Source organism: Budorcas taxicolor, chromosome 1 (assembly GCF_023091745.1).
Source record: "Budorcas taxicolor isolate Tak-1 chromosome 1, Takin1.1, whole genome shotgun sequence".
NCBI classification, from domain to species: domain Eukaryota; kingdom Metazoa; phylum Chordata; class Mammalia; order Artiodactyla; family Bovidae; genus Budorcas; species Budorcas taxicolor.
Genome location: NC_068910.1, coordinates 207944537 through 207971941, shown reverse-complemented (window position 1 = coordinate 207971941; position 27405 = coordinate 207944537). Strand labels below are relative to the sequence as shown.

The following is a 27405-nucleotide window of genomic DNA, read 5'->3' as shown; positions in this document are numbered from 1 at the left end:
GGCACCAAAGAAAACAAGGGGCAGGTTCATTAGCATAAAAAAATTTACACTTGGTTGAAGGTGAGGCGAACTATTCCACAAGTAAACATGTATGCCAATCCTAATGGCGAACACGAAACCAAAGCAACAAGACCGAAAACATTAAACTCAGTTAACTACACTGAATGTAAAATTCAAAACCTGAACTTATCTAGGATATCCGCCCAAATCTAGAGAGAAAAGGTTTTCTTTTTAATGCACCAGGAAGATCTGTTGTAATGACATGACTTGATCACACTTAAGACTTGCATTTACATAAGAATCAAGGGCTATCCTTCTCCAATATTCTTTCATGTCTGAATGTGAATATGCTCAACTACTCAGCTCATGCACTAACCGCATGAAAAAAATGACTGAAACCTACTAACCATGCCTTCTAAGAACTCACACCATCTAACAGTTAACACCCAGTACAGCTTCCTAACAATGCCCCAAGAGAAAACATTTTGTTCAGTTTGGTGCTTGCTGTGACATAAAACCAACGGAAGAGAATACAATTAATTTACTCAGCTACTACTTCAAATCTTTTAATCTAACTTTTGTTCAAACTTTTAATAACTTCATACCTATTTGCCCAAATTGTTGTGTAAAATCTAACTATATCTGATATTCTTAACCTGTAGCGCCTATAACACAGTTTTAGCCCCCCTCCCCCCCACCCTGTAATGGGTATATCTGGACATTTTAATCAAGAAAACAAAGTTATGATATTATGATCAATCAAAGCTCTTTCTAGCAGACCACTGAATAAAACAAACCATTAAAAAATGCCTTTCTGGAGACAAGAATAAAGCAAAACATTTTCTTCATAAAAGGAGCTACCAGCATGCTTTATCCCATTAAAAATTTACTTTTCAAAATATAACCAAAGACTCATGGTCTACTAGAAAGCTCCCACTCATCACAACAGTATAACTATGCCACAGAAACTTTCATGACAATGTCTCCAGATAGGCAGAGAGGAAACATTAAAGGTTATGATGGAAGCCTCGGTTAGAGGAAAACGAAGCCTTAAGAGAACAGAATCCATCTAACAGACAAGGAGACAGAGCAGACACTGTAGCTGGCTATTCACAAAGGACCAGCTCTCTCTTCCTATGGAGCAAGACTCCCTACAAAATAAACTGTGCATTAATTATTGCTGATTTAAAATTACACTTTTACAGAGCTATTTAGTACCTGACGCAGAAAAACAGTCACATAAGGAAGCATTTATTTGAGGTTTAACATGTAATCATACAAATAAAGTCTGTATAAACACAGATCCACACAGTCATAACACAGAGAGCAAAAGACAAAGTAAAAACAAAGAAAACTAACTGGCGGCTATATACAGTTGGACACAAATTGTGTCTTGCACACTAGAAAGTCTGTTACAAAATAATCATCTCGGATCAGCAGAAGACCAATCTCCAATGTCCTCCCGCAAGACGGCTACTTGAGCAATCTCTTCCTGTTTCCTGCAGCGTCCCCTTTAATATGGCTGGTAATTGTTTTGGTGATTGCCACCCTCTCGGGATGCCTTGCCACAAGTGCTCTGTTGCCCACTGTAGTCTGCGTATCCCGTCCATGTCCATAGTTCCCATAGTTATACCCAGTATAATCATAGCCGCCATAGCCACTATAGTTTTGATCACCACCATAGGCACTATTGTAATTTCCATATCCTTGATCATAATACTTATTAAATCCTTAGTTCCAGTTCTGGCCCTGACCTCGGCCTCGCCCCCTAGTTCCACCTCGCCCACCAGCTGCAGCACCTCTTCCTCCCTTTTGTTGTTGCTGTTGCTGTCTATATACCCCTTTGGGTTGTGCAACTTTGATTTCACACTTCCCAGAACCAATCTGATGATATCTGCTTTCTAACAATGTCTTTACTGGCTCCTCGTCTGTATGTGTAATAAAGCAAAATCCTCTTCTTTCATTTGTTTTTGTATCCATAGGAAGTTCAGTATTTTCAATCTCTCCAAAGGCTCCAAAATTTTCTTTAATTTGTTCCTCCGAAGTATCTGGGCTCAACCCACCCACGAAAACCTTTTTGGGAGGTTCCTTCCCGTTTAAAGCTTTGGCCCTTTTAGGGTCTATCAATTTGCCACCCAGTTTGTGTTCTTTCAGTTCCAAAACCTTATCAACACTAGCAGCAACCTTGAAAAGCACAAATCCAACTTCTTGTGATCTTCCAGTTAACAGGATCTGTTTTAACCGTGCAGTCCACAACTTCCCCAAATCGAGACAAATATTCAGTTAGATCTTTATTGCTTGTATCCCAGCTCAAGCCTCCAATAAACATTTTACCGTCATCCTGCTGGTTCTTGCTCGCGTTGATCCTGGATCCCTCTGCGAATTCCTCTATGTTGCTGCACTCGTTCATGTCTTCCGTAGCGGCGGAGTGGTCGGCGGAAGGTGCTGCCGCGCAGACCGAGTTGCGGCAGCGGAACGTTGTATGGAGCTGGATTTAAAAAGGCAGCGGAAGAGCTGAACTTGCATTTTTTGACCACTGGGAGAACATGCCCGGCCCTCCGGCCGCTCCCATCCCCTTGTCCTCTGAGCACGAGTGGTCTGGTGTCAGCTTCTTCTTCCCGCCCTGACCTGCAGACTGCCCGTCCTCAAGCCTGCCCAGCCCGAGTGTCCTGGGGTGGCCCTGCCCTACACTGGGGGGCTGCAGTCGCCCATTGCTGGTGGGCAAGCCTGGGGCTTAGAATCAGGAAGTCCAGCTTTGTAGGACACCTAAGTCACGTTCAACAGATCAGTGACACGGCTGTCACTTTGACCTCCCCTGGTTCCACACCAGGCGGGGAAACGGACTGCCACTCATAAGCCACTAACGAACACCACTTCTCGCTTCACAGTGCCTTGTCTCGTCGTGGTGGGAGCTACAGTCTCGTCCTGCCCTGGGCACCCAGACACAGTGCATGTTTTCTAGACTTTGCAAGCTGGCTCACAGAACCAGCTCCATCAGGAGAAAGCTCTGACTCCAAACACACACTTCACCTGCTCAGTGTTGGATTTCTCAAGTGACCCTGACCTTGACGTGGACTCATGCTGTTTGTGCGTCCGGGAGTATTGGCCTCCAGGGGCACCTCCACAGCCCAAGCCTTGGCCCTCCCCACCGCTGGCGCCTAGACAGGCTGGGTACCTGGAAGAGCTCACCACTCCTTGAAACAATCAGATCAGGAAGTCATGGGCGCTGAGGCCAGGGGGAGTTCACAGGGGTGGACAACAAGATGCCCCGCCCAACACTCACCTCTACCTGGTCCATCCCACCAATTTCAGCTCCAGGGAAACTCAGCCGCCAGCAAGACCACCCAGAATGCTTGTCTCAACTTTCTCTTCTTTTATAGCACAAAACCCACCACACCTAAGTACTTACTGGTCCAGGTTTATCCTCTCCACACCACAGCCCCTGGGCAGGGACCCACCCTCTGGCATCTGCCTGCTTCACACCTCTGATTCTGCCATGAACACACCCTCACCCTTCAGAACCCTTCCTCCAGCCCTTGCATATTAACCTGACATAATCCCCAAGATATGGCTGTAGAGAAAGCGAAGGCAGAAGCGACAGCCAATCACTGCCCCCCCAACTCCAACCCTGCCCTCCCCTGCAGACTCAGAGTCCGTCCCAGGCAAATCGGGGAGGCGCCACCCCAGCAGGCTGGCACAGGGTGATACCATGAGCCTGGGGGGATCTTAAACTGCATTTAAAAAGGGAAAGGTAAAGTTCACTTTAGTGATGTATTCTATTTAACCCAGGGCAGTCAGAATGTCATCATTTGAACAGGCAATCATATTAAGAAGGCAGCAATGAGACGTCTGTGCCCTCATCCAAGTCTGCAAAGTCTGTGTGCTTTTACCTCTCAGGGATACTTAGTTTTCAAGGTCTGAGGCATCGCACGTTGGACCATCAACTCTGCTGTTCGGTTACGTGTGTAATGTTCGCGGCAGATGAAAGCTTCTGATCACTCTGACTGGCAGACGCTACAGACCCAGGAACCACTCAGCCGTGACAGCCTGATGGAAGCAGGGTCAAGTGTGGTGCGCTGGAGGCGGGCACAGGATGGGTGAACACAAGACCTCTGGGTCTCTGGTCCTTGCCTGTCTTTTGAAGCTCAGGGTGAGGACAGACAAACCACAGAAAACTTCGGCACGTTAAAGAGGAGCAAGTTCTCAAAAGTGGAGGCCAGCAGAGGCAGGGAAGGGTCCCTGGACAGACCACTGACCCAGCCCCCTCTCCTGCAGCTGGAGCTCAGGGAGAGGCAAGCCCACAGAGGGTGCACACTCGGAGTCCTGAGGAGCATGGCCCTGACCTCCCGTCCCCTCTCCCCAGGAGGTCTTGGGGCCTCTTCCAGAGGGAAGGGGGGAGGCCCTGTGGGGAGCAGCTCCCAGCCACCCTTACCTGGGCTCTGGGCGCCAGCCTGCAGGACAAGTCCCAAAGGCCCTGAAGTCCCACGAGGTGGCTTTTATCCTGCCCTCAGCCCCGCCCCGTTGGCGAGGAAGGAGCTCCTAGGAAGATGGGAAAAAAGACCCTGCCTCCTGCCTGTGGCCAGAGATGGGGGCTTTTCACTCATGACTCAGACTCTGTGCAAGCCAGGAAGGCAGAAGCAGCCAGGAGAGCGGCCTGGGGCGGCTGCCACATGGCCCAGGGGAGAGTGCGCTGCTGCCCACAGCTGCTGGCCTGGCCCCAAGTGCGGAGAGGAGCCAGAGACTGTGGCTGCCTCCTTCTTTTTCTTATTTTCAGCGACTGGAAGCTGGGACTTGACCAGCCCCCACATTGAAAGGAGAAGTGCAAGTCCACGGTGAAGAGCCACCCACGTGGAGAGCAGTGAGGAGGGAGGACAAAGAGTCCAAATTCAGGCCAAGGGTCAAGGACACACACAGTTCCTGGAAAATGACTACTCTGCCAAGTGGCAGAAGGAGCTGCTTCTGTACCAACTGGACAGACATCCTGTCCACGGGCATAGGCCCAGCCAGGAAGGAGAGGGGATCAGTGGGAACCCCATGTCTGGCCAGGAAGAGGGAGGTGGAGGCCACTGAGGGGAACTTGGGGAGAGCCCTTTAAAAGGAAACGGCCCAGATATGCACTCTTCCTTCCTACCTGGAATGAAGATGAAATGGCAAGAGGGGAGCAGCCTTCTTGAGACCACTGGGAGGACAGAAGCTGTGGACTGAGGAGTCAGAGTCCTGAGTCCCTGTGGCTCCATGGAGCTACCACCCCTGCCGTGGACTGTCTTACTATTAACAGGAGAAACACTGACCTGTGCTGATTTCTTAGAGCACCTACGCAGAGGCTTAACCTGCTCCCAGCAGATGTGGAAGTCTGGGGCAAAGGTGATTAAAGGGCAGATCTTGAAACTGTTACAAATTAACCTGAGTGGTTTAGGACTCCCCAGTGGTTCATAAATGTGGCTCCGGCTCTGCACTCCCATTGCAATCCTGTCGACACTGGAACAGGGAGCTGTGGAGGCCGTGCCCAGCATGCACCGGGTTCTCAACCCTACCCTTCCGAGCACACACACCCGTGTTCTCTTGGCCTCACTTGTCCTTTCGCAGCATAAATGCCCAATGACAGCCAGTCCTCTTGGGGACAGTTGCATCATGGGTCCTGATGCCCTCACAGTGTAGGGAGGAGAGCACAGGCTTGTGGTTGGAACAGACGAGCTCACCCACCAGGGCCCAGCTGGGTGCACAGCACCCTGGTCCCACTCATGCCAACCAGGCCTGGGATCCATCCACAGCTGGAGGCTGGTCACCCAAGAAACTGCCTCCGCATCCCCTCACTGGAGCCCCAGGGCCACCCTTCACCCTGCAACCCCACTCCCAAGGACAGGAGCCCCCAGCTACAGTCTCTGGGCAACACTTTACAACTTCTACCAGTTGCATAGATTTTTGATTCTAAAAAGTCAAATGCAAGAAAACAATGTCTCAGACACCCTTGAACCCACATTGCCAGGTAGCAGTGTGGGGTCTGAGACAGACCCCAAATCCAAAAGGGCAGCTCCAGGGAGACAAACTGTCAGCCTCGGACAGGCTACCGCATACACAGACACATGTGCACATGCAGACACGCGTGCACATGCAGACACGCACACTCAGCCTCCAGCTCCTCATCTGCAGGAGGATGGCTGGTGCGGCGCCCCCGAGGCCCCGACCCCAGAGCCTGTGACCCCCCTACCAGGGTCACAGATGGTGTCTGAAGACAGGGTTGAGAGAAGAGGCTCCTGCCAGGCCAAACCCAATCCTGGTGAAACACAACCGCCCTGGGCCACCCTCCCGGCACCGGACATGTTCCCACACATTCCAGCTCGGAGCACAAGGCAGGATCAGCACTGTGCCCTCCCCACATCTCCCACGGCTCGCACCTGGGGGTGGGGGCTGGCGCACTGCACGCCTGCCTCCCGCCCTCCCTCCTCCCCCACACACACATGTGCACCACATGCACGCCCACAGATACATCCCACACGTCTGTACCATGTGCACCCCACACACCCCACACACGTGTGTACCACACATGTGCGCATGCACATGGGTGAACCACACCCACCCACACGTGCACCCCCCACACACGTGTGTGCCACACGCATGTGCACCACACATGCACTCACCCCCCTGCAAGCCAAGCTGCTCTCCGCCCAGTGCTGCCACCCAGCCCACCCTCTCCCGACCTTCACTCGAGTCCCCCGGCAGCCTGAGTCAGCTGGGGCCTCCCTGTCCGGCAAAGGCCGTGACCATGCTGGGCATCTGCTGTGGGCCCTGCTGAACCAAGAACAAATCCCCCCACCCCTGGCTGCTGGGCCTGCTGTCCACACACCCCCCCTGCTCCCCACTGGCTGCACTGCGTCCACCCAGCTGTCCCTCCATCTGTCTGACCCTCCTCCAGCCCACGCCTGCTGCCCCCCTGGGAGGGGCTGCTGCCCCCTGGGAGGGGCTGTCTGTTCTCCCGCATCATCCACCCCACCTGCCACCCTGCCACACCCCCAGTCAGGCTCCTGTCAGCAACTGTCACCTGGCATTTTGGTGTTCATCCGTTTATTACTGTCACCTCAGCCTCCATCCCACCACTGCCCACCGGAATGCAGCCCGGAAGCCGGGAAGGGCCCCTAGGAACTGGCAAAGGACAGAGGGTCCCAATGTGGGTCTTTAGCACGTTTCATGTTTCTGTGTCACCTCCCCCAGGAGCCTCTGACTGCCCAGGAGCCCCTGAGCCCCCAGGAGCCTCTGCCCTCACCAAACAGAGGTCTGCAGGCACCTCACCCACCCCTGACCCAAGCAGCACATGGGACGTGGCTGGCCCTTCCCCGCAGTTAGCGAGTGTTGAATAAGATCTCAGCTGAACCTGTTTCCAGGCTCAGTGCTTCACCCCCCTCACTGGGCGCCTGACCTCTGGCTGGGATGGCCCGTCCGAGGGGGCCTGGGCAGGTCCACGGTCATGGTGGCCAGGTCCTCTCCAAGCTGACAAAACCCAGTGGACACCGAGGGTCCATAGCCACAGAGCAGCAGACCCTCCCAGCAGCCACGGGAGCCCGGACCAGGGCCTGTTCCGCAACCACTGAGGGGTAGGTTCTTTATGAGCAACCTGACTTCTAAGACAGACAACACGTGTCGCTGGTTACAGCATTTTTCCAGTGCGAATGACACAAAGTACCTGCAGCAGAGAGAAAACATGCCAACGGTCCTCCCTGGCCCCCAGCTCACCGGCACCAGCCACCAGTGCTCCCTCCTTCCTCAGGCTTCAGCTCCTCACATCCAGGTCCTGGCGGGAGGATTCTGGTTTCACCCCAAAGAAGCCTACTTTCTCACAATGACCCACCAAGTGTTCGTTAAACCTTCACGAGAGTGGCATCAAGACACAGAGGTATCCTCACACCTGCACCTCCTGCTGACCTCCCAAGATGTCCCCCCCACCCCGCCCCGTGCTCCTGGGACGTTCCCCACCATATCCACCCAGCACTGTGGCTGTGGAACGTGCCCACCTTCCCCGACACCCACTGGCCCATCCTGAGACTCCAGAGGTCGGGAAACGATAGGCAAGACTCACTCAGAGAACCAAGCACCTGGGGCCGGTTACTGATAAACAGAAGCACAACCAACCACTGAAAACAAGCTGAACCAACCACTGAAAACAAGCTGTCAAGGTGCCAAATAATGGAGCTCCTGCAAGGTCCTTCACTGCCCTGATAAAGCCAAGTTCCTGGTGTCCCCAGCATCCCTGAGCCCCTCCCTCACAGAGGAAGACACACACACATAAGCCAGTGCAGGAGCTGCCCCAGGAAGGGCCCTTTGCTCGGGGGTGTGGGAGGCAGGAGTGTGGTGGCTGTGGTTGGTGACCAGCATGGACTTAAGCACCCGCTGGGCTAAGAACTACTGCGATAAGAACTGTCACCATCTACGGCAGAGAAGGAAGGAGATAAAAAGGCCAGCTGACGGTCCTGGAAGGCCAGAGGCGGGGAGTGAGGAGCAGGTGGGGAGCGCCACAGCTGGGGCCCATGCGCCCTGCTGCCCACTCCAGTGTCACCCTCGGGGCTCCCTGTCCCTCATTTGCAGACGGTGCCCAGAGCCTGTCTGGTCACAGCAGGGACTCTGAGAGAGCACAAGGGCAAACACCTGCACGGTACTGCCCGTGCCCAGAGAGCAGGGCGTGAAAACACCGTGTGCCCAAACCCTGGTCCTCGGGTTTTCACATTATTTGAGACGTGAATACACTCTGCCTCCATCTGAGGCATCCCAGGGTCAGAAGGGTGGGCACCACAGGGAGGAGTGAGTGAACACGTTCAACACGCTAAGTTCAAGAGCAGGCGGGAAAGCAAAGGAGAAGGATGGTAACGAGATGGTTACGAGCAGGAAGTCCAAGCTCGTCAGTGATCGCGACAAGCATACACAGCAGTCTACAGGTCCAGTCGAAGGCTAGACCACAGGAGACAAGCAAAGCTAAGACACAGTACCACAGAAAGACAGAAACTACAGGCAAAGGGAAGACACACAAACACCCACGGGAAGAACGCTGGCCTGAGAGACTAAGATCGAGACACAGACTTGGAGCCGAGAGGTCCTGGAGCCCTGAAGAGGGTTGGCACGTGGGGACAAGTGGCTCTGTGCCCATACCTGTGCCTGTGACAGGACTGCAGGACATGCCTGGGCCACGAGAAGGCCCAGCGAGGAGTTCTGATGTGCTGCAGGGGACAGAGGGGTCCAAGCACAGGAGGCTGACCCGACAAGACACGCTGTGTGCTCAACAAGCTGGCAGGGCAGGGGAGGGTGTGGAGGAGGCGTGGTGGCAGCAGGTGACCCCATCGCTCCACTCCACGAGCAGCAGCAGGTACAGCGAGGGGGCCCCGGGTGTGCAGGGCTGTCCGGAGCAGGTGCCAGGGAAGGGAATGGCGCGGGGAGGGAGGCCACAGGGCCTCTTACTGTTGCTCTTAGGAGAAAAACAACAGACATTATCTGAAAGGGGGGGACTCAGGATCTGACGTAAATCTGCTCATACCAGGTAACCACTAAGGCCAAGCACACTTTCCTGACTGTTGGGTCAGCATCACCAAACACAAAACGATACCAGAAAGGCCAAGAACAGACACCACAAAGAGAACAGCGGAGTGTGTCTGTGTATGGGTACCATTCTATCCGTACTCACCCCCCAAATACACAGAATACTGACAGCATTAATCCAAAGACATGGATCAGGTCAGTACAAATGGATGAAGAACACATACACAATGGGAAGCACTTTCATACGGGCTTGTGAGGAGCACTGAATCATACATATTACCATTTGTAAAGCAGGTGGCCAGTGGGAACTTGCTGTATGAAGCAGGGAACCCAAATCTGGTGCTCTGTGACAATTTAGAGGAGTGGGATGGGGAGGGGGGCTCAAGAGGGAGGCGACATACATATACCTATGGCTGACTCATGTTGATGTATGACAGAAACTAACACAATATTGAAATTATTCTCCAATTAAAAATAAAATAAAAATTTTCAAACATTCAGCTCTGCTAGGTATAAGAGAATAGCTCAACCAAAACAGTTCAGCAAGACTGAAAACAACGAACAAATATACACGAGGAATGCTCAAAAAATAGGGTCCAAAATTTTGATATTGGAGAAGAAAATGTCAGGCAAGTGAAATTAAATGACACAAAGCAGGACTATTTATAATGCTAGAAACTAAAGTTCTCAAGGAAGATGTAAGTTTAGAGCTACACACCAAGCAATGCAGCTTCACATTTCAGGAAGCAGAAATCACGGGGATACCACAGAAACAAATCAAGGCATCTCCTAGTAATAGGAGATGTCAGTACTTTGCTCTGAATCCAGGAAAGAACAGTGGTCCAGAACTAAGAGAGACCTCAGATGATGCCGCCTGTTGAAGTGCAGCTGGAGGACAAGCAGCCAGGCCTGTGCTTGATGAGACAGGACGCACTTTCTCTCAGCTGCTCACAGAAGCATTCACAAACAGTGCCCATGAATTAAGCAATGAAGAAATTTTCAACAAATCCGAAACAGGAAGTAAGATGCAAACAATATTGCCTAGAAATGAGTAACAAAATCAGGAATCAGAAAAGGCCTGCTTCCTTGCCGCAAAATGTCAGTGTTCTCCCCTGACAAGTTACTCTCCAGGGAAAAAAAAAGTAGAGACCCAAACTGCAAAATTCCTAGAAAACACAATGAAAACGAAACCAGTGCTTACAGGAAAATTTATCACACTAAATACTTTAAATCTTTAGAAATGAGGACAGGAAAATAAGAGAGTTAGGCCTCCAATTCAGAAAGTTGGAAGAAAATTTAAAAGTAACTGAAGGAATCAATAAAAGTAAAAGCAAAAATGAGTTAGGAAGAAAGTATTCTAATTAATGACTAAAGCTTAAAAGCTGGTTTTGGAAAAAAATCAATAAAACAGGTAAGTTCTCTATAGCAAGAAAAATAAACTAAGGAAAGACAGAATACGCAAAGAATACACAAAGTATACACAAAGAATACACAAAGTATGAGAGAATAGCTGTCAAAAGGAAATAAAGTTGTTTTAAAAATCATGGAAATAATTGTACATCTCTGTGCAAATAAACTTGAAAACTTGGGTGAAATAGAGGATTTTCTAAGAGAAAAAAAATTTTTTTATAAAAACAGTGACCACAGAAAAGATAGAAAGTCTGAGCAGACCTAATTTTATAGAATTAAAAATTAATGAATGATACCAAACCCAGATGACTCACAAGAGAATTCTATCAACCCTGTAAGATCAGATTGTCTTAACATAATTTAACCTTCTCCAAACATAAGAAAGGAAGGAAATTTCCAAGTGCCTTTTTATGAAGGAAGTGTGACCCTGAATTTACTATGTGAGAATGAACACAGGAAAAAAGGAATTTGTCTAAACCAACGGTTCTCAGGAGTGATCTGGGAAGCCCAGGGGACCCTAAGACCCTGTCGTGGGATCAGACTCATCTGTTTTCCAAGCACATTCTTGGTAAAGTGGAGTTTTCATCACTAGCTCCACCACACTGCGCAGTAAAGCCAACTGAATGCAGAGGCAGATAGTTCAGTCCAGTTGCTCAGTCCTGTCTGGCTCTTGGCGACTCCATGGAGAGCAGCACACCAGGCCTCCCTGTCCTTCACCATCTGCAGATACTTCAGGGGTCTCCTATTGCATCATACGCTTGAGAGATTTACTACATTGTAGTAATATAAATTTACAAATAGCTGAGGAGAGAAGAGAAGCAAAAGGCAAAGGAGAAAGAAAAAGGTATACCCAACTGAACGCAGAGGTCCAGAGAATAGCAAGGAGAGATAAAAAGGCCTTCTTCAATGAACAATGCCTAAAAGAAGAAAACAATAGAATGGGAAAGACTAGAGATCTCTTCAAGAAAACTGGAGGCAACAAGGGAACATTTCATGCAAGGATGGGCCTGATAAAGGACGGGAACAGTAAGGACCTAATAGGAGCAGAAGAGGTTAAGAGAGGTGGCAAAAAATACACAGAGGAACTATACAAAAAAGGTCTTAATGACTCAAATAACCACGATGGTGTGATCATTCACCTAGAGCCAGACATCCTGAAGTGCGAAGTCAAGTGGGCCTTAGGGAGCAACACTACGAACAAAGCTAGTGGAGGTGATAGAATTCCGGCTGAGCTATTTCAAATCCTAAAAGATGATGCTGTGAAAGTGTTGCACTCAATATGCCAGCAAATTTGGAAAACTCAGCAGTGGCTACAGGACTGGAAAAGGTCAGTTTTCATTCCAATCTTGAAGAAGGGCAATGCCAAAGAATGTTCAAATTACCATACAATTGGGCTCATTTCACATGCTAGCAAACTAATACTCAAAATTCTCCATGCCAGGCTTCAACAGTATGAGAAACAAGAACTTCCAGATGTTCAAGCTGGATTTGGAAAAGGCAGAGAAACGAGAGATCAAATTGCCAACATCTGCTGGTTCATCAAAAAAGCAAGAGAATTCCAGAAAAACATCTACTTCTGCTTCACTGATTGTGCTAAAGCCTCTGGCTGTGTGGATCATAACAAACAGTAGAAAAATTTTAAAGGAAAGGGGCTTCCCTGGTGGCTCAGACTGTAAAGAGTCTGCCTGCAATGCGGGCGACTTGGGTTTGATCCCTGGGTCTGGAAGAGCCCCTGGAGAAGGAAATGGCAACCTGCTCCAGTACTTCTGCCTGGAAATTTTCACAGGAGAAGACTGGCAGGCTACAGTCCACGGGGTCACGAAGAGTCATACGCAACTGAGCGACTTCCCTTTGCCTGCCTCCTGAGAAACCTGTATGCAGGCCAAGAAGCAACACTGAGAACCAGACATGTTACAACGGACTGGTTCAAAATTGGGAAAGGAGTACGTCAAGGCTGTATGTTGTCACCCTGCTTATCTAACTTCTATGCAGAGTACATCATGTGAAATGCCACGCTGGATGAATCCCAAGCTGGAATCAAGATTGCTGGGGGAAATATCAATAACTTTAGATGTGTAGATAATACCATTCTAATGGCAGAAAGTGAAAAGGAACTAAAAACCCTTCTAATGAAAGTGAAAGAGGAGAGTGAAAAAATACTGGCTTAAAATCTAACATTCAAAAAACAGAGATCACGGCATCCAGTCCCATCACTTCATGGCAAAGAGAAGGGGAAAAAGTGGAAGCAGTGACAAGATTTTATTTTCTTGGGCTCCAAAATCTCTGTGAACAGTCACTGCAGCCATGAAATTAGAAGACTCTTGCTCCTTGGAAGGAAAGCTATGACAAACCTAGACAGCATATTAGAAAGCAGAGACATTGCTTTGCCAACAAAAGTCCATATAGTCAAAGTTATGGTTTTCCAGTAGTCATGTATGGATGTGAGAGTTGGATCATAAGGAAGGCTGAGTACTAAAGAATTGATACATTCAAATTGTGGTGCTGGAGAAAACTCTTGACAGAAATCAAACCAGTCAATCCTAAAGGAAATCAACCCTGAATATTCATTAGAAGGATTGATGTGGAAGCGCCAATACTTTGGCCACCTGATGCAGAGTTGACTCACTGGAAAAGACCCTGATGCTGGGAAACATTGAGGGCAGGAGGAGAAAAGGCCAACAGAGGATGAAATGGCTGGATTGCATCACTGACTCGATGGACATGGGTTTGAGCAAACTCCAGGGGATAGTAGAGGACACAGGAGCCTGGGGTGCTGCAGTCCACGGGGTCACAAAGAGTCAGACACAACTTAGTGACTGAACAACACCAACAATAAGGAATATACAAAATGATCTCTCTCTCTCCTCATTATATTTTTTTTCAGCTTTGGAAAATGTTGTTGTTGTTTTTCAGTGCCCAGCTCTTTGCGACCCCATAGACTGTGGCATACCAGGTTCCTTTGTCCTTCACTATCTCCTGGGTGTGGGAAGTCAAGAAACACCTGGAGTAACAGGCAAATTTGGCCTTGGAATGTGGAATGAAGCAGGGCAAAGACTAATAGAGTTTTGCCAAGAAAATGCACTGGTCATAGCAAACACCCTCTTCCAACAACACAAGAGAAGACTCTACACATGGACATCACCGGATGGTCAACACTGAAATCAGATTGATTATATTCTTTGCAGCAAAAGATGGAGAAGCTCTATACAGTCAACAAAAACAAGACCAGGAGCTGACTGTGGCTCAGATCATGAACTCCTTATTACCAAATTCAGACTCAAATTAAAGAAAGTAGGGAAAACCACTACACCATTCAGGTATGATCTAAATCAAATCCCTTATGATTATATAGTGGAAGTAAGAAATAGATTTAAGGGCCTAGATCTGATAGATAGAGTGCCTGATGAACTATGGAATGAAGTTCATGACATTGTACAGGAGACAGGGATCAAGACCATCCCCATGGAAAAGAAAGGCAAAAAAGCAAAATGGCTGTCTGGGGAGGCCTTACAAATAGCTGTGAAAAGAAGAGAGGTGAAAAGCAAAGCAGAAAAGGAAAGATATAAGCATCTGAATGCAGAGTTCCAAACAATAGCAAGAAGAGATAAGAAAGCCTTCTTCAGCGATCAATGTAAAGAAATAGAGGAAAAGAACAGAATGGGAAAGACTAGAGATCTCTTCAAGAAAATGAGAGATACCAAGGGAACATTTCATGCAAAGATGGGCTCGATAAAGGACAGAAATGGTCTGGACCTAACAGAAGCAGAAGATATTAAGAAGAGGTGGCAAGAATACACAGAAGAACTGTACAAAAAAGATCTTCACAACCCAGATAATCACGATGGTGTGATTACTCATCTAGAGCCAGACATCCTGGAATGTGAAGTCAAGTGGGCCTTAGAAAGCATCACTACAAACAAAGCTAGTGTAGGTGATGGAATTCCTATTGAGCTATTTAAAATCCTGAAAGATGATGCTGTGAAAGTGCTGCACTCAATATGCCAGCAAATTTGGAAAACTCAGCAGTGGCCACAGGACTGGAAAAGTGCAGTTTTCATTCCAATCCCAAAGAAAGGCAATGCAAAGAATGCTCAAACTACTGCACAATTGCACTCATCTCACATGCTAGTAAAGTAATGCTCAAAAGTTTCCAAGCCAGGCTTCAGCAATACGTGAACAGTGAACTTCCTGATGTTCAAGCTGGTTTTAGAAAAGACAGAGGAACCAGAGATCAAATTGCCAACATCCACTAGATCATCAAAAAAGCAAGAGAGTTCCAGAAAAACATCTATTTCTGCTTTACTGACTATGCCAAAGCCTTTGACTGTGTGGATCACAATAAACTGTGGAAAATTCTGAAAGAGATGGGAATACCAGACCACATGACCTGCCTCTTGAGAAATCTGTATGCAGGTCAGGAAGCAACAGTTAGAACTAGACATGGAACAACAGACTGGTTTCAAATAGGAAAAGGAGTACGTCAAGGCTGTATATTGTCACCCTGCTTATTTAACTTCTATGCAGAGTACATCATGAGAAACGCTGGACTGGAAGAAGCACAAGCTGGAATCAAGATTGCCAGGAGAAATATCAATAACCTCAGATATGCAGATGACACCACCCTTATGGCAGAAAGTGAAGAGGAACTAAAACGCCTCTTGGTGAAAGTGAAAGTGGAGAGTGAAAAAATCGGCTTAAAGCTCAACATTCAGAAAGCGAAGATCATGGCATCTGGACCCATCACTTCCTGGGAAATAGATGGGGAAACAGTGGAAACAGTGTCAGACTTTATTTTGGGGGGCTCCAAAATCACTGGAGATGGTGATTGCAGCCATGAAATTAAAAGACACTTACCCCTTGGAAGAAAAGTTATGAGCAACCTAGACAGCATATTCAAGAGCAGAGACATTACATTGCCAACAAAGGTCTGTCTAGTCAAGGCTATGGTTTTTCCAGTGCTCATGTATGGATGTGAGAGTTGGTCTGTGAAGAAAGCTGAGTGCTGAAGGATTGATGCTTTTGAACTGTGGTGTTGGAGGAGACTCCTGAGAGTCCCTCATCTGCAAGGAGATCCAACCAGTCCATTCTAAAGGAGATCAACCCTGGGATTTCTTTGGAAGGAATGATGCAAAAGCTGAAACTCCAGTACTTTGGCCACCTCATGTGAAGAGTTGACTCATTGGAAAAGACTCTGATGCTGGGAGGGATTGGGGGCAGGAGGAGAAGGGGACGACAGAGGATGAGATGGCTGGATGGCATCATGGACTCGATAGACGTGAGTCTGAGTGAACTCCGGGAGTTGGTGATGGACAGGGAGGCCTGGCGTGCTACAATTCATGGGGTCGCAAAGAGTCGGACACGACTGAGCAACTGAACTGAACTGATCTCCTGGAGTTTGCTCAAATATAGTTTTTTTATTAAAAAATATTCTTTATGTTAACACGCAATGGGTTTATTGCTGCTCTTTTGAGTGAATCATTAAATAAAATTTTTTAATGTTCTGTGTTACTGTGGCACTGCTGACATTTGGGACCTCTGTCGTAGGGCTGCTGTGGGGCTGTTCTGTGCATCACAGGACATCTGTCTTCTACCCACTAGACACCCGTAGAAACATCCAACACACCAGCTGTGTCAATCAAAAACCTCTCCTCACATCACCAAACGTACCCCTGTGTAGAGGAAGGATCACCCTCAGCTGAGAACAATGGAAGTCATACCTCACAAAAGCAAAAGCTTTATACAGTCCCCAATAATTTTTTAAGAGTGTAAAGAGACCAAAACTTTGAGAACCATTGCTCTTTACTTATGAAAATAAATACAAAACTTCCTTTAAAAATTAGCAAACAGAATCTAACAGCACATTAAAAAGACAATATGGCAGGACCAAGTGGGGTCTGCTCCATGAATGCAAGGATGGTTTGATGGTTTGCTGTTGTTATTCTGTTGCTAAGTTGTGTCAGACTCTTTGCAACCCCATGGACTGTAGCTTACCAGGCTCCTCTGTCCGTGGCCCGTAGCCTACCAGGCTCCTCTGTCCGTGACCCGTTACTTAAAAGGTCAATCAGATGTGAGAACACAGACATATGCAATACATATATCTTAGCAAACTGATTTCATCACATAGTTAATGAAAACAAAACATCATGACCAAGTTTGGTTTATGGCAGGACACAGGAACGATCTACCATAGAAACTCAATTGATCTAATAATTGTCAATAGAGACTAAAAAAGAAAAAACATGATCATGTCATAAGATTCAGGAAAAGCAGCTGATGACAAGTGCCATCCCTGACTGTTTAGGGACGTCCACCCTTGAGACCCCTAATCCTCAGAGAGCTCACTGCAGCCTCTGTGATGAGACAAGGAAAAAACTAACAGAAGCCAGGGTGAAAAAGAAGGAAACCAGCTTTCCTTCTTTTTAGACAATCAGAACCCATAGGTGAAATGATTGTCTATAAAATCCAAGAAGCTCTTAAGGCAAGTTATCGGTGATAGCAAGGGATAGGTGGGCAGCTGGGCAGGGCCTCCGTTCCCCGGGTCCCCTCACAAGCCAGTGGTTCCCTTGAGAGAAGCTCACTTTGCTGGGGGGCCAGAAGGACAGCAAAGCGGCGCTGAAGCTGAGAAGGGGCCACACGTGGACGATGGCACGGGCACTCACAGGGCGGCCTCTTTCTAGCACCCACCCGCCTCAGCCCTGGGATCCCTGTGCTTCCACGGACATGCTTCTGAATGTAAATTAACACACAAGCCAGCAGGAGACCACTTCAGGCAGGCCGGAACCGAGTGTGGGAAGGCGGCTCCAGACCGGACGCCCATCCCTGGGGCAGCCAGACCCCTTGGAGCAGAGTGAGCCATGTGGGTGCTCAGGCTCCGCAAGGGCTCCAGAGGACTCTCTAGCCTCAGCTCTGTTCACCAGGAGACAAGGGGCCGTCAGGCAGATGGTGTGTCGGGGACACGGGGCCTCATGGTGGAGCAGAGTCAGACCAAGGCCCCCACCTGCTTGTGCTTCTGGTATGCTTGCTCTTTACGTGCTTGAGGGACATGGCTCTGTTACTGAACTGATGACCAGCTGAACGTAACCACGTGTGCACATACCCTTACATGGGTCCCAACGAGAGGAACACAGTGTGGAATGTTCCAGAAAACAGACGCTCCTGGGTGGCAAGGGAATCCGGCCCAGGCCACTGTTCTTGTAGAGCCTCACCCACCCCACCCCACCCCCAACCTACAAACAGCACCAGCCAGGCGCTCTACACGGGCAGGGGGCAAAGTCTACCTTCCAGCAGGGGGGGACCTGGGGCCGGGCAGGGCCGCTCACACTGCCGCAGTGTCCGAGAGGGTGAGCCTTGCTCTCTGCCAACTGTCCCCACCGCGCTCACCCAACCCCCTCCACACAGCCCCTGAACAGGAGGATGAGCGTGCCAGTTACAGTTTCTGAGAAGACACACATATCTCAAGTCATGAAAGCACACTCTGGGTCTAGGAAACTGAAAACCAGAACCAGGTATTGTGCTCTGGAATTATCAGCCAGACTTCTTACAAAGTTTGTGTGTACGTGTGTGCATGTGTGTACGTGTTTGTTTGTATACGTATGTCCAATCATGCTCTTTAGAACATACATAAAAGAGGAAGCTACGTCTTTTTAAACAAGGTAGGTTTGTGTATGTTAAAAGACCCCAAACAGGTTAAAACTAAGTCCTACAGACAGACGTCATGACACATAAACATTTTCAGAAACTGCATAAATGTTCTCATGTGTATGTTGACAAGTTCTGGAAGGATAAACCACAAACCATTTACAGCGGCAGTTCCCTCCAGAAAAAAAAAAAGGTGGGATTTGGGATGGAGGAAAGAATGAAATTTTGATGACTTATTAGGTTTGGTTTTGTGTTTAATTTTTACAAGCATACATCACTTCTTTAATTAAAATGTAAATATTAACAAAAAGTTACCTGCTGGCTTATAGAGCTCCAATCTTCTGTCTTTGCAACCACTACAAGGCCTAATCAATTAGGCTGAACCCGAATAAGATAGTGTTTAAGGGAAAAAGCTTGCCCTGCAGGACACCAGCCTCCTCCAAACACAACTTGGCCGGTCAAAGTCTGAGCCCTTTGTGAGTCCCCTCGTGTCTCGTTTAGAACAAAGAGGACCTGTCCCCAAACATGGCCGAGTGGGGGGGCCTCCCACCTTATCTGCCCTCGCAGCCTCTCCTTCTGCACCCCCACCCCCCCACCCCCACCTCGGACTGAGCTCTGAGATCCATGTGGGCCATGGGGGCAGGCAGGGAACAGCACTGTTTCAGTATCAGTACCTAAGAAAGACTACGAAAAACCTTCTAATCACCTTAAAACTTGTAAGAAAAGCTAATGGAAAACTCGTGTGAGCTAAAATTGCAGTAAGCTACGTAGGAGAGATGTTTAGTTTGTTTTACCATTCATCAGTGGCGGGGGGTGGGGGGCTGGTGGTGCAAAGCCAGTGACCATCATTGTGCCTGGGGCCGTGTGGCAGGTGGGGTGCTTCTCAGGAGCACTCAGGCCCCAGGGCCCGAGAATCCACACAGCCAAGGTCTGAGCATGTTCCCAGCTTCCCGCAGAGCTGGGGCAGGACGCCATGACCAGCACCAGAGTCCACCAGGGCTTGGGAGCTGGAGCGGCAGGGACAGGACCACATACCCCTGCCCTCAGGACAAAGGGAGCATCGTGAGCCTGTGTCCTCCTCAGAAAAACACAGGTAAGACTCACTGTTCACAGATGGGAAGAGAATTGAATGATGAGGGGTTTTATAAGTGCTCAGCTAGGAGCCGACTTGCAGAAAATCAGAGGTAAGCGTGCCTGATGAGCCCCCTGCTGCCACCCTTGTCCACCTGCCTCATCTCCACTCATCACACCAGCACACCGCGGTCTGTAACTTCCATTTCTCTGATGACTACGTCACACATCTTTTCAGATGTTTATTGTTATTAGACACTTGGGTATCTTTTGAGAGGTGCCAGTTCAAGTCATAAGCAAACGATTTGCTTTAACTTTCAATACTGATGACTACTAGCTTATTGTGGTGGTGGTAGGGTGGGGGGAGGTTGCTCTATCTTTCCTGTCTCTAAAAAGTGTTCAGTTGTATGCAGGTAACTGAACGTCGTTTCTTCTCGTAAATGTTGAGATAATCTTGTTGGGTGCTTGGTTATCAGTCTGATCTGGGGATTGTCCAGTAGCTGAAGAGCCTCTGACTCGCTGCTCTCTTCCCGCTCCTGTTCCCAGCCCTCAAGGGCTACAGAACTTGAGGCCCCCTACCCCGAAAGAGGGAGACCAAACTGACTTCCACCTCTGACCTCCCCAGTTCTGTGCTTCCGGGAAAGGCCTGGCTGATGACCAGTGCCATTGGCCACTCTCCTCCAGAAACAAAGCAGTGCTGATAACACACGGCTGCCGTGCACAGAGCAATGTGCTTCGCTGATCAGAAGGCTCTTGGTGCCCCCCACAGCCCTGCTGGACTCCTTTAGGAAAATCAACCAGCAATGCGTTAAGGCCCAACTGCGCCCACTCCATCCGTCCCTTCAGTGTCACTGAGGCTGGGCCAGCGAGCCTGGCTCTCCAAGCGAGGAACTTGTGTCTCCCAACGGAGCCAGGTTCAGAGGACTGGGGTGGGACCCTGTCTGGCTGGGACTGCTCCAGGGGACAGTAATAAACACACGCACACACACAACCGCACATGCGCACACACACGCAGCTAAAGCATCAGGCACCTCCCTCTCTGGACTCACCGAGGCCCAGGGTCAGCAGGGAGCGGGAGAATCGTCCTTGGAGGTTTCTAACTTCAAGGCCTGAAAGTGAAAGACACAACACAGTGTAGTTAGGCAGGACTAGAAAAATACCAGCAAACGAACTACATGCTGTTACCCTGAAATCAAACGAGTCTGCACATCAGGGAGGCGGACGGTTTTGAATGAACCTGATTTCCTGATGAACTGAACAGTCCGCTAGCTGAGGCAATCACCAAGGACACAGCCTCGCGGGGCCTTTCCGAGAGCTGCTACTGTCCTCCGCCTTCTAAGGAGGCCTGACAGATGGCCCATAAATGAACATACCCAGAGAGAGGCAGAGGGCACACCCCAGGAAGGGCTGCAAAGCAATTTCAACCTCCATGGGGGGCTGGCAGGAGCAGCTGAAGGTGGGCTGCCTCCTGCCTCGGAAGAGGAGCAGAACAGCCTTCAGGTCTCTGGCCTCTGGGTGACGAGGCTCCAGCTCCCAGGACAATGACCGTGCTGACCTCAGCAGCTCTCACCTTCCTCCAGACCCACTAACCCTGCAAACAGGCTCGTCTCCAGGTCAGCCCAGCCCTCCTCCACTACAGCTTAGCTTGTGATCAGAAGCCAAAACCAGGCCTACTGGCTAAGTTTAGTCCTTGTTTTTGTGTGTTTGTTTTAAACCTCAGGTACGAGTCACCATTTAAATCATTGTGCTGTGTCCAGCTCGGTGGCCTTAAGAGCATTCACACCGCTGAGCTGTTGTCAGCACCATCCAATCACAGACCTTGTCCATCTTCCCACACTGACCCTCGGCCCCATCACTCACTCACTCCCCTCCCCCTTCCCAGCCTCTGGCCCCACCATCCTGCCTTCTGTCCCTGGGACTTGACTCCTCCAGGGGCCTCACATAAGTGGGTCACTCCAGCGTTTGTCCTTTTGTGTCTGACTCACGTCATGGAGCAGCCTGTCCTCAAGGTTCATTCATGCCATAGCATGTGTCAGAATTTTGTTTTATGCTGAGTTGCTTCAGTCATTTGTCCAACTCTTTGGCAGCCCCAAGGTCAGTAGCCCGCCAGGCTCCTCTGTCCATCGGATTCTCCAGGCAAGAATACTGCAGTGGCATAGTTTTCTTCTGCTTGGGATTTGTGGACCTCCTTGAAAATCAGTTTTCATCAAATTTGCAAAATTTTAGCCTTTTTTTTTCAAATATTTTCCATCACACATCCTTTTCAATTTCCTATTTATTATCGCTCTTCATGGTTACACTGATGATGTTGTTTTTTTTTCCCTGCCTCTTTCCTGTGTTTCATTTTTAGAAAGTTTCTGGTGCTATATATTCAATAATACTGATCTCGTGTCTGCAGCGTCTGACCCACTATGAACCCATCCAGTGCAGGGCTTTCCTCTCTAGAAGACTTGGGTCTTTTTTTTACACCATTCATTTTCTCCTCACCTTGTGCATAGCTTCTCTGTGTCACTGAACACATGGGCCATATTTATAACAGACATTTTTAACATCCTTCTATCCTGATTCTACCATCTGGATAGCGTGGATCCACCTGGATCTGTTTCTAATTGATTTTTCTCAACTTCTGGGTTACATTTTCCCACCTGTTTGCACGACAAATAATTTCTGCCTGGTTCCTGGACACTGTGAACGTGGCGTGTTGGGGGGTGAGTTTGTTGTCATCCCTCAAATATCGTCAGGCCTCATTAGTGGATGTCATTAACTTACTCAAGAGTTGTTCAACTCTCTCCAGGCTTCCTTCAAGCTTTGTGTCTATGGGTCCTGAGCAGGCTCACGTCTGGGGAGGAGACTACCACCTTTGAGGACCCTGCTCAATGCCCTCTGAACTGTGAGGTCTTTTCACCTGGCTGCTGAGTATGCAACTTCACTCACAGCCCATGTGAACTGAGGAAATAATGATACCCACGCTCTTCCAGGTCCCCTGACCTTGGGGGCATCCCCCACACCTGCGATGGTCAACAGCGTCTAAGCGCGGGGCGGGGGTTCTGTGCTCAGCGCCCTAGAGCTCCTGATTCATGCACTCCTAGCCTCTCCAGCATTTCCCCCACAGATTCCAGCCTCCCTGGAGCCCTGGTCACCGGGCTACACCTCCACCACCCTCCCTGTGCTCAGCTGGCAGGTGCAGGGGATGAGCCGAAGGGGGCGCCCCTCCTGTGGGGTCACTGTCCAGCGCTCCTGCCGTGCGGTGTTTAACCTTGCAACCTCATATGCTTCTGTCTGGTTTTTCCTGCTGTTCAATGCGGGATGTGAGATCTGGTCCGGGTCACCCCGTCACGCCTAGAAGTGGATGTTGGGAGTCCGCGTTTGCATTCCATTTCTCACTCATCCAAGTGGGCACCACTGCACTCAGCTGAGAAGCGCTGACCATATCGGAGGCAGAGGCTGCGGCTGTATAGAGCGGTGACGCTCATGACATCTGGAGAGATGACGGGTGATTCTCCTGCATGCAGGCAGATGGAGGGGGGTGGTCCAGGTGGGCGACAGCACAGGCAGGAGGGTGCGGTCAGAGCCGGCGGCAGGTGGCAGGACCTCCCCACTCACTGTCCCTGCTCGAGAGTATCACGGGCACTCAGGTACTGGCCGTACAGCCTCGCCAGAGCTCTTTCTACCTTCTAGTACAAGCCCCTAGGCAAATGAGTTATTCGCATATTTTCTCTCATCCTGTGGGTTGTCTTTTCACTTTCTTGATGGCATCCTTTGAAGCACAAAGACTTTTAATTTTGATGTGAAAAGCCAGAGAAAAAATCAGATTACCTGCAAAGAAGGGATAGCCTGACAATGGTTTGTTAGCAAACAAAGGATGTCAGAGGCCAGCGCACAATGTCGCACTGAAAGGACCCAACAGCCAACCTGGATTCTACAACAGGCAAGCCCAGCTCCAGAGCAGCAAGGAAACCCAAACAAAAGTGGGGAAAGCTTGCCACCTCAGAACCTGATGAAAGGAATTTCTGATGCATGTACACTTGAACAGGAAGAAGTGAGCTCAGATGGAATGCCAGAGATGCAAAAAGAATAAAGAGCAAAGAAAGAGGCAGGTACGTCTGCAAATCTAAACGAGACTAATACTGAGGATAAAGCAGCAAAGGCTAGTGGGTTAAAAAAGTTAAATATACAATAACACTTGGAAGGGGTAGTGGGGTGATCTCAGGTCCTTGGGTTCCCCCAAGAGTAAAGTGCAAGTTAGTTTTAGACATTTGATAAATAAGAATGTTGTAATTTCTGGAAAACCATCAAAGGTGCAGAAAAAGTCTATAACTTCCTAGTGGTAGAGGTAAAAAAAAAAACAACAACAAAGAACGGATCAATAACCAACTCAAAAAAGAAAGGAGAAGGAAAGAAAAAAACATAGCACAGATAAAATAGTAAAATATAAGATGGTAGATTTAAACTCAAATCTATCTGAAATTACATTTACAATGGCTCTAAAATTCTTAATTGTCAGAATTTTTAAAAAAAGAATATCAAACTTCAATTTAAAATACCATGTTAAAAAAAAACCACTTTAATTATATTGAGTTGGCCAGAAAGTTTGTTTGGGTTTTTCCGTAAGATGTTTACAGAAAAACCCAAATGAACTTTCTGGCTGACCCAACATGTATATGTTTACAAGGTACATCTAAGACTTAAAAATAAAAAAGAGTTAAAAATAAAAGAACAGAAGGCGTACACAAGGCAAATACTACCCAGAGGCTCAGCTATACGAATCTCAGACAAAGCCAACTTACAGGCAAGACACACTAGTGGAGACAGACGATTACTTCATACGACAGACATGTCACACATGAAGAAGATACCACAATTTTAAACTGTGTCACTAATAACACAGCCCCAAACATATAAAACAAAAACTGATAGAGTGCAAGAATTAGTAGGCAAATCCACAATGATAACTGAAGATTCTAACAGACCCGCTCTCTGTATTTGATAAAACAGATAAAATAAATGACTGAAGATACAAGAGTTGGCAAACATTTTTCTGGAAAGGGCCAAAGAGAAAATATTTTAGATTTTTCAGGGCAAATGAATAGAGACCACGGCAATACATAAACCAAGGATGTGGACGTGATCCCATAAGATTTATCCCTAGGGACTGCCCTGAAAGTCCAGTAGTTGAGACTCTGTGCTTCCCCTGCAGAAGCCACAGGTTTGATTCCTGGTAATTAGGGAACCATGATCCCACATGCCATGTAGCATGACCAAAAAATAAAAGTTAAAACAACAAAAAAAAGAATTTATTTCTAGAAATAGGTGGCAAGCCAGATTAAGCCTACGGGCTCTCTCTTTGCCAAGACCTAATATAGGAGGTTTAAACAACACGATTAATGAACCTACCAAAACTAATCTCACCAATCACAGAATACAGTCTTTTCAAAGATGCACAGAGCATTTATAAAGTGTGACTATAATGCTAGCCATTAAACAGGTCTCAACAAATTTCACAACACAGGCATCAATCAGAGTATATTCTTTGACCAAAATTTACTGATGCAAAAGAAAAAGGTAACAAAAAAGACACTGGGAAAAGTTCTCATACACTTAGACGGTGCATCAACAGAACGGGTGCTGAAGATGTGGTGCCGACACACGATGGGATCTCAGCCACAAAAAGGAACAGGACTGCACAACCTGCAGAGACGTGGATGGACCTAGAGACGGTCAGAGTGAAGGGAGTCAGAAAGAGAAAAACGCTATCGTATCGCTTCTGGAATTTAGAAAAAAGATACTGATGAACTTTTTCGCAGAGCAGAAATAGAGATGCAGATGCAGAGAACGGCCGCAGATGGATGTACGGATGCCAAGGAAGGAAAGAGGGCGTGGGGCGAATTGGGAGACTGGGATTGATGCGACACACTATTGGCATTATGTATAAAACAGAGAGCTAATGAGAGCCTCCTGTTAAGCACTGGGAACTCTACTCCGTGCTCTGTGGTGACCTAAATGGGAAGCAAACCGCAAAAAGAGGGGATATATGTATATGTATAACTGGTTCACTCTGCTGTCCAGCAGACACTAATACAACATTGTAGAGCAACTGTACTCCAACAAAAATTAATTTAAAAAAAAGTAATTAACAATTTAAAAATCAATTAAGATACTATACTAGAAAAACCTGTTGAATGAAATAGTAGCAAAAACATGTCATTTCGCAACTTTAGGCTGCAGCTAAAAGTTCTTAAAGGGATCAAAGGTTATACTTTAGGGGAGAAATTTTCAGAAGGCTGAAAACAAATGACATAAAACATGTTAGAAAAACAAAGTAAATTAAGAGGAAGGAAGGAAATAACCTAGAAAGCAGAAATTAATGAAACGAAAAACATGCAGAAACCCACAAAAGTGAGTCTTTGAAAGGATGAGTAAACTTGGCTGTGTTTTGGCAAGAGAATCAGGACACAATGAGAGACTGCGTAGACAGCGTCAGGAGGTCGGGGAGGCACAAGCAGATGCTGAGGGATTTTTGCAGAGGGAATCAGGAGCCGCTTCTGAGCAGCTCCTGATGTGCAAACACAGCTAATGGGACAGATTCCTAGGAACAACAGCTGACCACCACGTGCTGAAGGAGCTACAGAAAACCGAAAGTGCGCCATGATCTTTAAAGCCCTGAAGCGTCAGCCACAAGCCACCCCGGAACCCTGGACACCAGACCCCTGCCTGTGCCCTCACCTGGAGGCACTGCCGCCCTCGCAGATGCCCGGCACCCCCGGGCTGGTCTGGTTGGAGCCTTCTTAAATTGGCTTGTGTGAGAAACTGGCCTCCACAAATGGAGAAGACATTTAACCGAAAGCGTTTACTCGAGAACCAAGTGTGACCTCAGAGAGGCAACCTGCACACAGTGGAGACCGAGAGGGAGCGGGCTGTGCGTGAGCGTGCTGTCCGGACACTGGGAGCTCCTGCTTGGGTCTGAGCCCCATCACATGGGGCCCCTCTGCAGGGGTGCTGGGGGACACTGTCCAGACCCCAGTCCCACTTCCACGCCCAGAACCGGGTCAGGACACATCCTTAATCTGAAGACCAGAGCTCCCATTCCAACAAGGTCTCTGGGGCTGAAGGTTATGTTTGTGAAGGCAACACAGAGCATCACTGTTAGCCAATTGTTAAGGGGCACAGGGGAGTCAGGGGAGGGACAAAAGAGTCAAAATGTACAACAAGCAGCTGCTGCTGATCCAGGCCAGGCCAGCACTCAAGGTCAGCCCTGGATGCTCCAGAGCTCAGCTCAGGCCCAGGTATGTGTGTCTCACACACACATGCACACACACACACACACACACAGAGCAATAAATGAAACTGCTGAAACAGGGAGATGATCCCTTCTGAGCCCAGTAGAAGGGAGAACAAAGCAGGACAGGCCCAGTTCACCCCAAACCAGAAACTGAACCCACGGCATAGATAGCTCAGTTGGTAAAGAATCCGTCTGCAATGCAGGAAACCCTGGTTTGATACCAGGTCTGGAAGATCCTCTGGGGAAGGGATAGGCTACCCACTCCAGTATTCTTGGGCTTCCCTTGTGGCTCAGAGACTGAACTCGTGGCATAAACATTGGGGCCCCTGCAGAGCTGCCGCTTGGTCTTCTCCCCAAGACACAGAAACACAGCTTCGTGCCCTGAGGAGCAGCCTTGGAGCCGCACAAGGACGGATGGGCGAGGCGCCCTGCCTGCTCTGGGTGCACAGCCAGCAGGTGCCTCCCTGGGGCAGGCCGCCAGCATCTCT

The 27405-nt window shown here is 48.6% G+C and overlaps 2 protein-coding genes across 3 annotated transcripts in view; both read right to left on the bottom strand.

Moving 5' to 3' along the window:
* Positions 1–27405, bottom strand: part of AGPAT3 (1-acylglycerol-3-phosphate O-acyltransferase 3) — an 89380-nt gene that overhangs the window by 46435 nt on the left and 15540 nt on the right. For both annotated transcript variants that reach the window (XM_052643637.1, XM_052643560.1), the window contains exon 2: positions 20688–20747. The gene's annotated coding sequence lies outside the window, so the exon portion shown is untranslated. The remainder of the gene's footprint in view (positions 1–20687; positions 20748–27405) is intronic.
* LOC128053267 (heterogeneous nuclear ribonucleoprotein D-like) overlaps positions 1514–27405 on the bottom strand; it is a 39338-nt gene continuing 13446 nt past the window's right edge. The window contains 9 exon segments of the mRNA XM_052645766.1: positions 1514–1593; positions 1755–2223; positions 2225–2436; positions 2439–2536; positions 18310–18364; positions 19362–19574; positions 20688–20747; positions 21012–21106; positions 23023–23140. Of these exon segments, the coding sequence (XP_052501726.1) occupies positions 1514–1593; positions 1755–2223; positions 2225–2436; positions 2439–2536; positions 18310–18364; positions 19362–19574; positions 20688–20747; positions 21012–21106; positions 23023–23140 (1400 nt within the window).